The 18,431-nt window shown below is 32.8% G+C and overlaps 1 protein-coding gene across 2 annotated transcripts; it reads left to right on the top strand.

The window, feature by feature from the left end:
• Positions 1 to 68: 68 nt before the first annotated feature.
• LOC115882875 (lon protease homolog, mitochondrial) lies at positions 69 to 17,985 on the top strand. 2 transcript variants are annotated; one of them, XM_030901135.1, is made up of 15 exons: positions 69 to 183; positions 246 to 676; positions 732 to 905; positions 958 to 1,114; positions 2,767 to 3,109; positions 7,563 to 7,692; positions 7,863 to 8,167; positions 8,269 to 8,498; positions 11,429 to 11,621; positions 11,687 to 11,845; positions 11,936 to 12,140; positions 12,288 to 12,453; positions 15,001 to 15,187; positions 15,310 to 15,499; positions 17,483 to 17,985. In XM_030901135.1, exons 2-15 carry the CDS (start codon positions 359 to 361, stop codon positions 17,627 to 17,629), a joined length of 2,904 nt encoding a protein of 967 aa, XP_030756995.1. In that variant the 5' UTR covers positions 69 to 183; positions 246 to 358; the 3' UTR covers positions 17,630 to 17,985. The 2 variants fall into 2 exon arrangements, with proteins under 2 accessions (XP_030756995.1, XP_030756996.1); XM_030901136.1 differs by having other exon boundaries at positions 2,836 to 3,109; positions 17,483 to 17,984.
• Positions 17,986 to 18,431: the final 446 nt, after the last annotated feature.

Genomic DNA, 18,431 nt, shown 5'->3' with positions numbered 1-18,431 from the left:
AAGCCGTTTATGGAAAATAATCATGTTCGATCTCTATATCTCTGCGATCGACAGAAATTGCCCCACGTGCGAAGAAGAAGAAAAGCCATTATTCAAAAGACAATTTGAGTTTGTTTTAGAAACCAGTTTTTAAAGTAATTTAAACCCCAAAGTCTTATTCGATATAAAAGGATTATAAAGAAGGTTTTTATTAATATTTTGTTTAAGCCATAGATTTCTTTATAAACCGATTATTCTAAATTTAGATTATTCACCACAGTCAAAGGTTAGGTTGTCATTTTCCAGAAAATTTTCGAATCTGACAATTCGGTATTTTTGAAATGATTTTTTGAGTTAAAACAAAATACTGAAATCTACAATGAATTTTCTCAACATTGCGAAGAATCCAAGAATAGTTAATACAACAAGAAAGTTAGTACGTTTATCAAGTGAAGGTAGGAGGGACTTTTCCTATTTAACCTCAAGAAGTGAGTGTAGAAAGGACTTGGAACTTATACCTTTGGCTCGCGGAAGAGAATCGCTTGTTAGCAGTAGGAATAGACTTTTAAGGAGGGCTGTGCAAAACAGCAGGTCTGTTACTGCACTACGATACTTTACAAGTAAAGATAACGATGATCTACCACCCGAAGATGAACCATATAATCCTCAGTTACCTGCTACTGTAGCAGTACCTGAAGTATGTATTTAATTATGTATTTTATCAATAAGTGAATGTATTTTTGTTTTGTTAGGTATGGCCTCATGTACCAGTAATAGCAATCAGTCGAAATATAGTGTTTCCTCGTTTTATAAAACTTATAGAGCTTACAAATCCACAATTGATTGAATTAATACGACGAAAGGTCAAGTTGAATCAGCCCTATTGTGGAATATTTTTAAAAAGAAATGAGGAAAATGAATCTGAAGTAAGTTTGATCATTTATTTTTGTTTATTGGTTTTAATAACATATTTTTTAGGTTGTTAATAACACCAGTGATGTCTATAATATTGGAGTATTTGCACAAATTCATGAGATGCAAGATTTGGGAGATAGATTAAGATTGGTTGTCATGGCACATAGAAGGATTAAAATTACAGGACAGATTTTTGATCATATAGATGAGGAACCAAAAGGTATGTTGCATAATATGTTGTATAATATCATCATAATATAAATTATTATATGCTTATTGTAAGTTATGCTGACATCAGTAGATAGAATATTATTTGAATATATATGATAATACTAGCTCTGTTAAAACTAGCATTGTCATACTGAAACTTCCATTCTAAAAATGCCATATCTACAGTATGTCCCCGGATTGTCTTTACAAGAGGAAAAACTTTTTTATTATTGACATTTTGAGAAAAATGCATTCTTCATAAAAAAATTTGGTTGTCCTAAAATGGTTAATCCCGTTTATACTTTTTGAAATTTCCATACCGTTTCAGAGAAAAATAAGAAAAACATGAAAATAGTGTTGAATTTTTTAAATCCTAAAAATCAAAAGGTTCTATGGTAATATCAATTCGATTTCATTCTTTGATAGATAGTTATTATTAATTTTGATTAATATTATATTCTTTGCTGTTCTTAAAGTATCACATTTTCCGATAACTATCATCATCCTTCCCGTAGCATTGAACTAAATAAATTTTGTGCTTTTTTAACATTCTAAAACAACAATACATATTACGTTGGTTAAAATTCTATGAATAACAATCAATATCAAAGAATGAAGACGAAGTTATATTACCATAAAAACGCGTTTTGATTTTTAGAAAAATTCATCCATATTTTCATGTTTTTCTTAATTCTCGTTGAAAAAGTATGGAAATTTGGAAAAATATAAAAGAGATTAACTATTTTCGAATAAGCAAATTTTTTTTTGAAGAATGCATTTTTCTCAAAATGTCAATAATAAAAAAGTTTTTCCTCTTGTAAAGACAATCCGGGGACAACATTTTTGCCCATATAAAGTTTTGTCAAAATTATAAAATTTCAATTTTTTTAAATTGCAAATATTTGAATTGGTTTGGTTAGGCTTTTTGGCAAATATTTGGATTGGTTTTGGTTAGGTACTCTTATGGGACTTTGTTTGAAAAAGTAATGGTCACCTGAAAGGGTTCACTAAATGACCACAGTGCCGCTAATAAGGGTTCGAACTGAATTTAGCTGTTAAAAATTAAGTGAAATTAGTAAAAAAAGAGTCGCAACACGCGTCTTCAGACATCGCATGCTTATCTATCTTTTTAATTATTTCCTTTTCTAAATTTATTTGGGGCTTCTTTCAAATGTAGAACTTTTACTACAGTATCTTAATTGTTCCCTCTTTGATGACCAGTTTTCACACACAAAGATAATTCTCCTTATCTGTACCCTTAATACTTTGAACACTGAATGGTAAATACTGTGAACATATCATTTATTAGCTAGAGTATTATTTTGCTGTTGTAACGTCAAAATGTATTAGTTTCAACTGTATTCTCCAGAGTATTGGATAAATAAATTTGAAACGCCCTGTAAGTCAAGTGACTTTAAGCACTACAAACTGGAGAGTTTCATCATCTGGTGACAGCTAATTGCATTAGTATTTCTCCATTCAGTCCTTAAAAACAAAAGGGACTTTGGAATTGAACAATTTAATTGAATTTTTGTTGCCAACATAAATAACTTTGCAGTCATTTCCAGAGCCTCTCTTTATTACAATCACCCCCCAGCACACGGTATATTCATTCACGCCTGTAAAACAACTCGCCGTTTTCTCGCCTCTTTCTATTCGTAGCCGAGCCGAAACCGTTGAAACTGCACTTTCCCGCGTTCAACGCGTCCATTAACGTGCCCCAAATTTCAGAAGAGTCCGATGCCAGAGGGCGCAGGAAGGCGCGCAACAACCGCCTGAAAAAGTCCTATCCCGAGATCAAGAACGTCGAAGAAAAGTCAACAGCGCAGCGGGTGGCGCAGGAGAGCGGCGAGGCGCCCAAGGACGGCAAGCCGGAGCCGCTGCTCATGGCCGAGGTGGAGAACGTGGTGCACAACAAGTTCAGGCAAACGGAAGAGGTTAAGGCGCTGACGCAGGAGGTCATTAAGACCATTAGGGATATAATCAGTTTGAATCCGTTGTACAGGTAAGGTTCGTTATTAAATTTTATGACGTGGCTATTGTCTATTCCACTGCGATCTTTACAGATCTACTGTACTGTTTGAGATATTGACTTTTGAAAATATCACTTAAACAATTCGATTTAATTAATTTCGATGTGTTTGGTTTGATTTAATGATACCATTCTGCCGAAACTGTTATACTGTTGCAATGGGGTTTTAAATTCCTATTAGCTACTAGTAAATTTAAGTATATAAATAAATCAATAAAAGCCTTTATTGTCAAAAAATTTTTCAATTTGTAGACAAAGGTAAACTAACTAACAAAGTAAAAAAAAACAAGGTACACAAACAAACAAACAAAAGATAATACAAAACACTATACAAATAATATTGTCAGTCTTATTGTTAAAATAAACATTTATAAATGTTTACAATGTCAAAGAATAAAACAAGTAAAATAATATTCAAAAATATTTAGCCAGTTTATAGCAAAATATCGATGACCTCTAAATAAATTAATTTCGATGTCATTAGTAAATATAGCAATAGCAAACATTAGCCCAGTGTTTTCAAGATCAAATTCGATTTTCAATTCAAATATAATTCATTTACGGCGTAGAAAGCCTTGTCTAGTAAATAAGAGTTCAATGCTCTGCGAAATGAAAAAATGACGTTTGGATTTGATTTCAAATGGCAGGTGATTGTGCATTTTTTTCGAGTTGTATAATATTGAACTTTTAACTAACTCTGAGCGTGGGGTAGGTAGATAAAGATCTTGCTCCGCGTTCCTGAGTGGATAAGTGTGAGATGGCCTTTCTTGAGAAGCTGATACATGTTTACGTATTAGGCAAACGGATTCAAATATAAATAAGGAAGGAAGAGTCAATATTTTTAATTCTCTAAAAAAGCCCCGGCAATGAGTTCTGCTGTTTAGTCCCAGTGAATATCGAACAGCTCTCTTCTGGAGCTTGAAAATGCGGTCAAATTGAGCCGCACAACACGTACCCCAGAATGGAAGGGCATACCTGAGGTGCGACTCAAAAAGTGCATAATAAACAGTTCTAGCCACTGACAAGTTAAGCTCCTTAGAAACAGACCTTAATGCAAAACAGGCAGAGCTCAATTTTTTCGACAAAGCTTCGATATGTATGTCCCATTTCAGAGAATTGTCCACAACAAGCCCTAAGAATTTTACGGATTTTACGACGTCAATGGTGGTGTTGTCAAGTACAAAAGGCTGCAACGAGTTTTTATACGACAAAGCCTTAGTTTTAGAAATGTTGAGACTCAGGAGGTTCGAATCGCACCAAGATTTAATGGTGATTAAGTCATTTGATATAATCCTATGAAGTGCCGCGATGTCCTTGTTGCTCCAAGTGAAGCTAGTGTCGTCCGCAAAAAGACATATTTTGCCACTGATGTTTATGTTAGCAATGTCGTTAATAAAAAGAAGAAACAAAATAGGGCCTAGTACTGAGCCTTGTGGTACTCCACATTCTATTGGCTTGCTAGAAGACAACGTGGTATCCACCCTCACAAGTTGACTTCTGTTGCTCAGATACGACTTAAACCATTCGAGAGATGATCCCCTGAACCCATAGTGCTGCAGTTTATTAATTAGGATCTTATGATTTACACAATCGAACGCCTTAGAAAAATCACAGAAAATTGTTGCTGTAGAATGATGGTTATTTATATAGGGTTGGCCATAAAGTTGTGGCAAATCAAACTTTATTTTTTTTAATATTTCTTCAATTTTAAGCAATAATCGTAATACATAATGTACATAAATTGGAGGATTGAAATGTTAAACGAAAATTTTGTAATTTCTACAGACTTGATATACTCCCAATTTATACATCTATAAATGCTAACTTGAACTAATGTCAAATATTATTAAGTAACACAGTTTCGGTAAAATAACATCGTTAAATGAAACTGAACATATCGAGATTAATTAAATCAAATTGTTTAAGTGATATTTTCAAAAGTCAATAACTTGGAAACGGTTGGTTTGAGGCAAGGGCGTAGATAAGGGGGGGGTACTGGGGGACAGTACCCCCCCCTGACGCTTGACGAGATACGAGAATTGAAATAGTCATTGACTATGAAAGGATTTTTTTTAATTAATATCCGACATATAAGAACACTTTGTATGCTTTTAATTATGTTGATTTATCGTTTATAATATGTTCGACCTAATTAAAAGCACACAAAGTGTTCTTATTGGCCAGGACAGATTAGTGGGGTTAACTCTAATCAATATCCATAAAGATATTGAAATAAATGTTGATGCTGTTATTGATAGGTTTTCCAAACAGCGTAATAGAAAACTTGATTTTGTTTTGTAGTTTTATTTATAGTTTTTATAGTTTTTTTGATAGTTTAGATTTTTTTATTTATAGTTTATAGAAAATTAACTAATAAACGTCGTTGTTTCATTTTTGTGTATGTTATTTACAAATCTATATTTTAATTTTTGTGTTATGTTTTTATATCTTTTTGAAGACAAAAAAATCGCCGTCGTTTTAATTCGACAAAAAAATTCCGACGGTGATTTTTTTTGCGATTTAATCATAGTACCACCCCCATAGCATACACCTATCTACGCCCCTGGTTTGAGGTACATTGTGTATTTCGATTTTTGATTAGAATTGAAGGAAGAACCGAGATATGCAATAATATACAAGGAGTTCCATTTAAAAAAATGAAACTTTGATGTGCCACGACTTTATGACCGACCCTGTATACTTAAATTTATTACCCGCTAATAGATATTTATGAACCCTATAACTTTTATATTTAACTTTTTGCGGTACCTCCTATATTTTACGTAATAATCGACCGTTTCCATACATAACAGCGACCCTGTATAATCAGCCAAAATTTACGAAGTTTGAAACTTTCGTCATAATTTTCGGCGCCATATTGCTTTTCACGTATTTCCTGACTTGGTCCATGAGTTGTAAACTAACAATAACAAAATATTAAACGATGACAAATTTATTGTAGCCTACCCGCAGTATACAATGAATAAATACGTCCTCTAATAATATGCTCATGGATCTTATAAGCAGGAATTCCACGGGACAAACGAATATTGTCACTTGTTTTGCTGCTTTTTGTTCTTTATCTTTCACGATTCCTCTGGAACTTATTCTTTGCACAGTCGAACATGAAATTCCTAAAGCCGATACCCTCTATAAAACTATTCTCACTATATTCACCTATTGAAAAAGTCATCTTTTTTACATACCATCAAAATCTAAAAAATATTCGTCTATTGCCACAGTCCTTTAAAAAACTGTTAATCTATGTCTTTCACTACTCCCACTCCTTTGGTTTGGTTTGGCAGAAAAGAAAACGAAGAAATATTTATGTACAAGAAATATTTGTGGAAGCGATAAACATTGACAATGAACAATAATTAAAAAAAAGGTTTTGTTGAAAACGGTTTGTTTTATTTTAACAAGATTTGTGTATAAATATTTTTAAAAGAAAGGACCATTAATCGCATACTGTTGATGTAACTTTTTGGTAAATTCTAGACATTTGGGCGATATTTCAAAAAAAATTTCACCTGTGCCTCTTTTTTACCCTCTCGTCCACTATTTTTATTTTGAAAGTTGGCAACCCACCCTAGTTTATAGTTATTGGTCATGGATGGCTACAAAATGCTACATTTTTATGGTCTAGTTGTGTACAATCAAAAATATTCTTGTGGCAACCCTGTCTGTAAATTGCCAAGTCATCTCAAGCTTCTTGTAAAGCTTTGTATCTTTTGGAGGATTATCTCCTCACCTCACTCTTAAATTTCCTCATTCCATGTGCTGCATGTCCAAATATTCGCACCGAAAATCCTTCTTCGTTTCTCCTGCATTTTCGTTATAGTCTGTCCTATAAGATAGATGTGTAGATATAAAAGATATACAATTATTGTGTAGCTTAAGTTGAGCTTCAACTTGCTTATTTATGTTTTGTCAAAGACTCATCTATAAATTATTATTCAATTAACCACTTAAGCTTCTTATGAATCAATCTTGCGATTTTTTGGAGAACAATCTCTCCCAAGCGCACTAAGCGTTAAATTTACATTATCAAGGTGCAGGAGTATCTTGTAGAACTGTGCTGCGCAATCTCACATGAACCTGTGCGGCGCAGCAAGGTGAGTTGCTCCCACTGCATTTTTACAATAGCGAGGTCCATTTTATCAAGCGTTTTCAAGAATTTTGATAACTTTTTGGTCAGATATACATTCTTCAAGGAAGGACAGTTTATCTGAAATACATTGCGAATCTTAATTTCGGTACTGTCTTTGTCGTCGCCTTTTTCGTCATCGTCGAGAAAAAAAAATTGAGTCTCTATGCTTCTAATTGATTTCGGAAATACTATAACTTATTTTCATATTACTGGTCAATTCAAAATTATAAAATTTAGAGCACTGCAAAGACCGATTGTTTATTTTAATTTTAACAGGGACAGTTTACAGCAGATGATGCATCAAGGTCAGAGAGTAGTAGACAATCCAGTCTATCTCTCTGACTTAGGAGCAGCCCTTACAGCGGCCGAAAGCAAAGAATTACAAGAAGTCTTAGAAGAAATGGACGTGAGTATATCTTTTACATCCATAATGGGCATGTGTCAAAAACAAATCAGAAATAAGTTATTATATTATATAAATCATATCTTAATACCTCATTTTGCACAAAATCAGAAAAAAAGTAGTAATATTTTTGAAAACATAAAACATGCTTCATAATTTTCTAAAAAATTCAGATTCCAAAACGACTGATGTTATCCCTGTCCCTACTGAAAAAAGAATATGAACTGTCCAAACTACAACAGAAGATCGGCAGAGAAGTCGAGGAAAAAGTTAAGCAACATCACCGGAAGTACATCTTACAGGAACAACTTAAAGTGATAAAGAAAGAACTGGGATTGGAAAAGGAAGATAAAGACGCTATAGGTGACAAGTTCAGGGAAAGAATCAAAGACAAGGTTCTCCCTCAAGCAGTTAGTGCTGTCATTGACGAAGAATTAAATAAATTGAATTTCCTAGAAAGCCACAGTTCAGAATTCAAGTAAGATACTGTTAAATTCACACAAGAAAAAAAAAGTTAAATTTGGTTATATTAAATTATTATTTTAGTCATATTGTTAAGACATAATTTTGTGTTTTTAGTGTTACAAGAAACTATTTAGATTGGTTAACTTCCTTGCCTTGGGGTATTCAAAGTGAGGAAAATCTAAATTTGCAGAGAGCCTCAGAAATATTGGATCAAGACCATTATGGCATGGAAGATATTAAAAGGAGAATTTTGGAATTTATTGCTGTAAGTCAGTTGAAAGGCAGTACTCAAGGAAAGATTTTGTGCTTTCATGGGCCTCCAGGTGTAGGAAAAACTAGTATAGGTTTGTTATTCCTTTTTTTATTGTTGAGTTTTATACAGTTATCCATTTTCTTCTGTAACGAGAGTGAAAATTTTATATAAAAAAAAAATTATCTGATTTTTTCATACTTTTTATATAGTCTCAAAAGTGGCTCACCCCCTATAACTTTTTTATTTTTTCAGATAAAAAGACGAAATTTGGTATGTTAGTATATGACGTAAATTAGGATTGATTGACGTATTCAATTGTTTTCAGCCACTTTCTGTTTCACCGGAAATGACTAAAACATTTGATTTTTAAATGGCACCCTCGGTATTTTCTTACTTTATTTGATAGAAAATGGCACTCTGAATAGAATGATATATGTATCATATGTCAAATTTTGACATTTTCTCATATGGTTTATTGGAAATTGTAACATGCGGTTCATAACAATAATTTGACTTGAAATATCAAGTGTGTGGTATTAAATTATTAGTAAAAAAATGCTTTTTCCAAATATGCTAATGAGCCAACCTCGTTACATTTGGAAAAAGTGAGATATGATTAAAAATACGATTTGGGTATCTTTTAACTGGCCAGGACAAAACATTAAAAACATTAGATGATCAAATCTATTTTTCATACAATCTATTTTTCATCAATGCTCCTTGACTAAAAATTAGTGTTTTTAACCCAACCATGGCATTCTAGATTGACATTTAAAATAATACAATTTTGTTTTAATCCAAAATGTCAAAAGTTGACATATGATATGTCATTCTATTCAGAGTGACATTTTCTATCAAATAAAGTAAAAACATACCGAGGGTACCATTTAAAAATCAGAAGTTGTAGTCATTTCCTGTGAAACAGGTAGTGGCCGAAAACAATTGAATACGTCAATCAATCCTAATTTATGTCATATACAGCATACCAAATCTCGTTTTTTTGTCTGAAAAAATAAAAAAGTTATAGGGGTGAGCCACTTTTGAGACGCACCCGGTATACACCCTGTACATTGATATTACTGAACAGTACCTACGTATAAACTAGGTTCTTTTATATTTATAAATGCTAAGTTAAAAATTTACCAAAAATGATGAAATAGTACTTTATACCATTTTTTCGCGCTTATTTATTTACACCCTGTATAATGATATTACCCTTGTTTATATATTTTTAAAGTTGTTCAACCTCTCGACAAAATGTGCTGCCTCTGGTGAACAAATCGTGAAGCTTTAAAGGAATGAAGCATATGATTAGGGGCGGAGTCAAAAATATCGATTATTTGCGGTATTTCCCTCAGAGAAATTTAATTAGTAGTAATAGTTTTGTTTAAATTTCCCTCAAGAAATTTAAACAAAACTATTATTTCATTGTTGATTTTCGATTATTTTTGCTGTTATTTTAAGGATTCTAAACCGTACTTAACAAAGAAATAACAATTTTCAATACGTTGGTACATTAATGCTAATTACTGGTAATTATTAATATTTAAAAAAAGTTATGAGTGGGAGGGGGGTTAATCACTGCGACCTTAACAGATCCATTGTATCCCCCTTTCTTGAGTCATAACTCATCATACAGTCCCAGGGCTTTGACAAAAGCCAGTATCTGGGACGGTTTTATAGAGGGTAGTTCTCCATCTCCAATATCAGTCGTACCAAAATTCATGGCACGAATGAGGTGTACTGGTGTATGTATAGTAAGTATATACAGTATAATAAAAAAATCTAGATAATTATTGTGTGTTCGATAATTGTTAATGTATATAAAATTACTAAATAATACAAAATATGTAAATTAAGTGGAATATCCAATCTAACATGTACCAATAATTGGTAAGTTCAGTGATGTACCAATCTTATTATTAGGGCGTCTCTATATTTACTTATTTCCCTGAGAGCGAGATAAATCGTGTGGTACATTGGAACTACTTTTTATCTGAGGGTGCAGCCACACTATCCTAAAAACGGCGTATCGGCGTAACGGCGTAACGACCTTGAATCGATTTCCAGTAATTCTATTGGCTGAAATTTTTGACAGATGAATTTGACAGATAAAATTTCTGACAGATGAATGTTTCAGCCAATAGAATTACTGGAAATCTATTCAAGGTCATCGCGCCGTTACGCCGTTTTTAGGATAGTTTGGCTGCACCCTGAGGGTATTTTGCTGTCTTTCTCGGTGTTTTCCAAGTCAATTAAAAATTTAAAAAAAAGGACAATGATAATAAGATTTTTGAATTTCTCAATGCAAAATATACAGGGTGTCTCATAAATAAGCGCAAGTATTTAAGAGGTGGTAGATCGGATAATTGAGTTATTTAATTTCAAAAATTCCAAAATAATAATTCTTAAATTTTGAGAACCAGCAGGCAGTCAATTAGTTACAGGGCGTTTTCTTTCATGAGGTTTTCTGTGACTGAAAAGTCCGATGCGTGATTTTATATGCCTTCCGCACTCCGGATATTCAAATCTCATTGCTTTGTTGCTTCTTTACTGTTTGGTTGTCCTTGTTAACTGAGTTAAGTTTTCATGGAAAATCTTAGTACCTTTTGTGTTGTCCACCTGGTTTCCTCTTGCCGTCTACAAGCTCACAAAAGCTTGTAGAATTATTGATAGTGGCACTGATATAATTAAAAATAATTTTCGTAATTTATTGTGTAGAAAATTAAAATTATTTTGAACTAATAAATACACAAATATGCAGAATGTGGGTAATATAGGATACCATATCCACATCATTGCAAGGCTTCGATACACCGTCAAACAATTTCTCTAACAACTAAAAAATATTAACAGCAGAATCAACCTGCTGCACTAAAACATTTTGTTTTAAATTTTTCGGAAAATGAAAAAGAAATATATAATTTTTAACAATAACTAACAAAAAACGCACTTCTGATTTTTATTTTTAACTTGTGTGTATAGAAGTACAAAATTCTGATATATTAATGTATTTTCCAGCTAGATCAATTGCTAGAGCACTAAACAGGGAATACTTCCGATTCTCCGTTGGTGGTATGACAGATGTCGCTGAAATTAAAGGTCACAGACGTACCTACGTAGGAGCCATGCCTGGAAAAGTAATTCAATGTTTAAAGAAAACCAGAACGGAAAATCCACTAGTTTTGATCGATGAAGTAGACAAAATTGGAAAGTAAGTAGCCAGAAAATCAAAAAATATTCAAAAAATAGATATTTAACATGATCCAAAATTTTCAGAGGTTATTCAGGCGATCCAAGTTCAGCCTTACTAGAATTACTAGACCCAGAACAAAATTCCAACTTCTTAGATCATTATTTAGATGTTCCTGTTGATTTGTCAAAAGTTTTGTTTATCTGTACGGCAAATGTGGTGGACACAATTCCAGAACCGCTTAGGTATGTTAAAATTATTAATATACAGGGTATTTTCGTCTAAAACTAACTATGACGTATAATAAAGTCTATTAATATTAATTTTCCTTGCAGAGATCGTATGGAAATGATTGATATGTCTGGTTATGTAGCTGAGGAAAAGTTAGCTATAGCTAAACAATATTTATTGCCTCAAGCAATGAGAGATAGTGGCTTGAAAGACGATCAAATCAAAGTAGAAGACGAAGCTTTAAACATTTTGATAAGAAATTATTGTAGGGAGTCGGGTGTACGAAACTTACAAAAGCATATTGAAAAGGTAGGTATTTAAACAAACTATTATTTTTTTAATGAAGGTAAAACATTTCAGTGGTGATTTTTGGCATTTTTTTAAGAATAAAATGGTACAACATTTGCTTATAAGTTAATTCTGTAAAGAATTCTTTTACAAATTGTGATTTTGTAGGTTGTAAGGAAAGTAGCCTTCAAAGTAGTTAAAGAAGAAACGCAATTTATCGATGTAGGAGGAACTAATCTTCAAGAATTCGTAGGTAAACCAGTATTCACGCATGACAGGATGTACGAAGTCACGCCACCTGGTGTAGTAATGGGTTTAGCTTGGACAGCAATGGGTAAGTCGAAAATCTGTTTGACAGTGATTTGTTTTTTTTAATTGTTTTTCCTTTTAATATTTAGAACGTTATGTCGTTATTTTCTATAATTTTTAATAAATATACTAAAGAAGTAAATTGTAATTTTGAGATATGTGGATTACCTTGAATGTTGAGGTGATCCAATATTCTCAAAAGTTTATTTTTATTTGTTCTAACTTCCACCAACATTCTTCCTCGCCACACTCGCCCTGTGCAATAGAATAACTTTTACTGGCAACCTTTAGTAAATTTTACTTTCACTAGTGAATGTTAGAAATTACTAGGAAGAGTCCAGTGCGTAATTGTAGTTCAGTAATATTATGGCTCAAATTGCGATATATCCGACAAAATTCATAAAGTTTTCAAAATTGGTGGAAATAATCAGGACATAATATGTATTAATAAACTGAAAAGTTCCCACCCCTAAATAGTGTGCGTCATCCCCCAGGACATCGTTTCTACCCCAATTTTGAGCTTTTTTAGATAATCTCGGCAACACGCGTTGCAACGGTGCAATTCTCGACAAAAATACTTATATAGAAAATTGTTCTTCATAAAATTCTCTATCAAAAAGGAAATTACACTTTTTTTCTAAAGTTAATAATAAAGTGGCAAATAGGGCGCAAATATAAGGGTTGGTTATGACTAGCACTATCTGCAGTTCAATTTAATTTAAAGTTTAATGTTTAACGCTAACAAAAAGCAGTAACCACTAAATTATACTTAGAATTTTAATATACGTTCTTCTCTCACACTCCTCTACCCCTATAAAAAGGGTGATTTGTACTTATTTCCGCATCACCCTAGAGATAAAGTATTTGATGCGTTTTTTTTAAGTGGTATCCCCTATAGGCCTAAAAGTGCGTCGTGTCAATCGTGTAAAGCCGATATTTAGTTTGATGTCTCTGAAACTCAGCAGAACTTCCTAAGTAATTTGCTTAACAAAGAACGTTTAATCACAGAACTAGTAAACAAATTTAGGAAAGAAGTATAGGAGGTAAAAGAAGTAAAGAGTTTAGGAAAGTAGGTATAGAAGTATTTGTTGCTGCGGATGACGCCGATTTATTAATAATTCAAACTGCTATAGAAAAATCTAATAATTGCGATACAACGGTTATAGTAGGGCAAGACATTGACCTGCTAGTTCTTCTTATTGCATTTTCTCCCTCTGACAAAGTTATCAAATTTTTAAAAGAAAAACAGGGTAATACTTGCCAAAGGATTTACAGTTAGTTCTCAAGATTTACAATCCGCAACTTTTTTAAAAAATTGCAAAAATACTATAATATTTGTACACGCCATTAGCGGTTGTGACACAACCTCGGCTTTTTTTTCCAAAGTAAAGTTTAATGCAATCAATGTATTCGCTAAAAGAAGTGTTTTACAACATATTGTGCAAACTTTCAATAATGAAATCTACTCATAAAGAAATTGCAAACGTAGGAGAGCAATTTATTTTAGCTTTATACAACTGTACCTCAGCAGAAAGCAGTCTAGATGAATACCGATTTATGTACTTCAACAAACTTGTTGGTAAAGCCAACAACACTGTCAAAACTACCACCAACTTCTGCTGCAGCTCGGCAACACTCGTATCGGCTTTTTCACCAAATTCAAACATGGAGAGGAGTTATGCTCGAACCTACCGACTGGGGGTGGAAAAAAGTTGGCGGTATATTAACCCCAACAATGACAAACAAAGAGCCAGCCCCCGCATCTGTTTTAACAGTTATTTCATGTTCATGCAAATTAGGGTGCGAATACAGATGGAGCTGCAGAAGAGCAGGCTTGCGTTGCTCTACAATGTGTTATCATTGCCATGGACAGTCATGCTTGAATGCTGAACCTGTGGAAGATGACGAAGATTACTAGTTAACATTTGATAATTAGTGGATTAGGCCTACAGGGGATACCACTTGAAAAAACGCATCAAATACTTTACCTCTAGGGTGATGTGGAAATAAGTTCAAATCACCCTTTTTATAGGGGTAGAGGAGTGTAAGAGAAGAACGTATATTTAAATTCTAAGTATAATTTAGTGGTTACTGCTTTTTGTTAGCGTTAAACATTAAACTTTAAATTAGATTGAACTGCAGATAGTGCTAGTCATAACCAACCCTTATATTTGCGCCCTATTTGCCACTTTATTATTAACTTTAGAGAAAAAGTGTAATTATCTTTTGATAGAGAATTTTATGAAAAACAATTTCCTATATAGGCATTTTTGTCGAGAATTGCACCGTTGCCGAGATTATCTAAAAAAACTCATAATGGGGGTAGAAACGATGTCCTGGGGGATGACGCACACTATTTAGGGGTGGGAACTTTTCGGTTTAGTAATCCTCATGCTATCCCCAACATACCTACCAATTTTCAAAACTTTCTGAATTTTGTCGGGTTTAAATCGTAATATAACTGGATTATTGTTAGCATTTCCTAGTGAATGTTAACGATCACTGATTTTCACTGTAACATATCACTGTATGACCTTTCCTCTGAAGTATATTGAATACAATTTTTTGGCAGGTGGGTCGACATTATACGTAGAAACGACGACTCGAAGAGATACATCGCCTGACAAAGATACAGAAGGTTCGTTAGAACTTACGGGGCATTTGGGCGAAGTTATGAAAGAATCTGCAAAAATAGCTTTAACTGTAGCCAGGAATTATCTGACTAAAACCGATCCAACCAATAAATTTTTACTTGGCAGGTATGTTTCACATTCAGTTTGTTCTAACTCGCAAATATTTTTGGCTTAGATTTATTTTTATACATTCTACAAACTAAGTGGGGTCATTGTTCATGTGTTTTTTCTTTCCTTCTGTCATATAGTCACCTGCATTTACATGTACCAGAGGGCGCCACACCTAAAGACGGACCTAGTGCGGGCTGTACAATAGTGACGGCGCTTCTGTCATTGGCCAAAAACAAACCAATCAGGCAGGACCTCGCCATGACAGGAGAGGTGTCGCTTATGGGTAAAGTCTTGCCAGTGGGTGGTATCAAGGAGAAAACAATAGCAGTAAGTATTTTTTGGTAAATAATAATATTAATTATTATTTAATTAATTATAAAAGTCTGAAATATATTTATCTGTATGGTTAACTTATTTACAGCAAATAATTATGAAACATTTGCTGTCTGTTATTTAAAATATTTATTCTTACGTTTGTTAATATACAGGGTGGTCCGAACTATATTCCGTAAACTTTGGAAGCATATTCCGCAGATAAAAATAAGTAAAAAAGTTCGTGTAAATGTATGTTCTAAAACGCTTACTTTTGGAGATACAGGGTGTAGAAGCTTCATTTTTATTTCGATTTTTTTCAAACGATTTCTGAAGTAACGTCAATATTTGGATGAAAAATAATGTCTGAGAGTTTTTTGACGTGAGAAATTTGATTTTGATGTGTAAATATAACTTCTTCTTGTAGAGGACGCCACCTACATATTTTTTAACTGGTTCGAAGAGTAATATCTTTTAGTCTGTACCTGTATAAAACTACTGAGTGAAAAAATATACATTTTCGTGATTTTTTACGTAAAAAATGTCTTGGTAAAAATCGCTACGAGCAACTATTCTCAAGATATTTAGAATGGAAATAGTCAATACATGTCATTATTGACAAAAAATAAACCTGTTGGTAGATGTTATTTGACTGAATGATGATAAAACAGTTCCTGTTGAACTTTTGGCACAAAAACATTTCAAATTTATGATTTCAGTCTAATAACTATTTAGTGTCAACATGTTTAATTTATGTCAGTGATGACAGGTATTGATAATTTCGATTCCAAATATTTCGAGAACCATTACTCGTAGTTTTTTACCAAGAGACCTTTTTTACGTAAAAAACGTCGTAAATGTATATTTTATTACTCAGGTAGTTTTATAGATACAGGTACGGACGAAAAGTTATTACTCTTCAAACCAGTTAAAAAATATGTAGGTGGCGCCCTCTACAAGTAGGAGTCATAAATACATCAAAATCAAATTTTTCATGTTAAAAAACTCCCAAACACCAATTTTCATCCAAATATTGACGTTACTTCAGAAATTATTTGGAAAAAAATCGAAATAAAAATGAAACTTCTACACTCTGTATCTGAAACTAAGCATTTTAGGACATACATTTATAGGAACTTTTTACTTATTTTTATCTGCAGAATATGCAGCCGAAGTTTCCGGAACACAGTTCGTACCACCCTGTAAATTTAACTTAGCTATAGTCTGCCCAACGAGAGGATACATGACAATGACAGTTGTATCTGTCATTTTAATTTAAATGCATACGTAAATTGTGTTTTCTGTCATTTATGTATGTCGTCTGTGGAAAGCATCCCTGATTAGTTAGGCACAAGAACGGTAAACTAATAGGATTGCTCATCCTCATAAGACGTACGTTCGCCTCTTCCCGCACTTCAGCTGACAGTTGTGACGTCATTGTAGTCCTTGTCATGATAGTGTGTATTACTGGTTGCCTATGGTAAACTAATAAAAATAACAGCTGAGTTTTGAGTTAACTATTTTGTCGATTTTAAATGTGAAAAAGGTGTTGTTTTTAGAGCTATAGAGTTTATAAATACGTTCATTTTGCGTTGTGGATTGTGACTAAGTGCTTACTAAGTGCCTACGATATTGCTTATTAATTATTTTAAAGCAAAATATGGAAGTAAAAAAAAGGATGCCTGCAAAAGGTGATGCTGGGAACTGTTGTTCTTAAAAATGCATTATGCGAATATTTAATATGATTTATACAGTTAATTTTCTATACTGCATACATATAAGCTGTTTAAATAAACTAAATAATGAATGTTTTGCATACGGCAACCAACAATACACACACTATCATGACAAGGACTACAATGACGTCACAAAGTGAAGAGTTTTCGCATGCACCTGGCAGACACTTTCGATTGAACGAGCAGTCCTATTAGGTTAATTTTTCTTGAGTCAGGCAGACTTTACAGCAGATTGTTTAACGTTTAAATATTTTTCTTCCAGGCTAAAAGATCTGGTGTCAAATGCATCATTCTTCCCGAAGAAAACAAGAAGGATTTCAACGATCTTCAGTCATTTATTACTGAGGGTTTGGAAGTGCATTTCGTCAGTCACATCGACCAAATTTATCACATAGCGTTTCAAGAATGACATTAATGTTTATTTAAAATCAAATCTCGAAAATATGTTTTCAAATAAATGCTGTCAAACAGTTGTTCCTGGTCTGGTATTCACTTAATTTTTCTTAAAACTATTTGTAGAACTTCTCAAAATCTCTACAAACAGTTGTATTTAAATGTTTATATTTTTTTCTATAAAAAATGGGTCTATTTGTAATATATTGTGTTGAAGTGAGGTTCTCAGTACAAGGAGATGTTTTTTTTTCTGAGATAGACAAAAGTCCAGGGTCTGTCGAAATGTTACTGTTAATAAGACTGTCCCTAATTTAATGAATAAAAATTTTCTATTACGTTTTTTATTCATGTTTTTTTAATATATGTATGTTGTTATTGTATAAAGTTATATATAAAAATAAAGAACATTTTTATATCATATGTCGTTTCTTTTATTATATTAAACTGAACTGTGTGTCACCGGTGTTTTATTATACTGGGTGTCCCAGAAATAAGTGCAGATATTTGAACTGGTAGTATATTTCGGCCTCAGAAACACGCCAATGAGTTTTTTTGCGAAAAAAAATTGTTGAAAATTTTATATTTTTTTGAGATTTAACGAACATTTAAAAAAACTTTTTAGTGCCGCTCGTTTATTCACCTGGGATTTCTCTACGCACTGTTCGATTTTTATATGATTCAAAATAAAAAATATATAAATTGTAAAATTAGTAATTTTTTAATGGCCATAATGCGTTCTTTCAAAATCATCGAACAACTAAATCATTTCCATAGATCCAGTGACGTACCGTGACTTTGAATTTTGAGACCAAAAACTG

Source organism: Sitophilus oryzae, unplaced genomic scaffold (genome assembly GCF_002938485.1).
Source record: "Sitophilus oryzae breed Bouriz unplaced genomic scaffold, Soryzae_2.0 scaffold_179_pilon_pilon, whole genome shotgun sequence".
NCBI lineage: Eukaryota > Metazoa > Arthropoda > Insecta > Coleoptera > Curculionidae > Sitophilus > Sitophilus oryzae.
The sequence above is the reverse complement of the archived record's forward strand: the minus strand, read 5'-3'. Positions and strand labels throughout refer to the sequence as shown.

Bases quoted from the DNA above. Each gene is read 5' to 3' on its own strand.
- LOC115882875 (XM_030901135.1), top strand. From the start codon at position 359: ATGAATTTTCTCAACATTGCGAAGAATCCAAGAATAGTTAATACAACA. The intron at 677-731 runs GTATGTATTTAA...TTGTTTTGTTAG, and splicing joins CTACTGTAGCAGTACCTGAA to GTATGGCCTCATGTACCAGT. The intron at 8,499-11,428 runs GTTTGTTATTCC...TGTATTTTCCAG, and splicing joins TGTAGGAAAAACTAGTATAG to CTAGATCAATTGCTAGAGCA.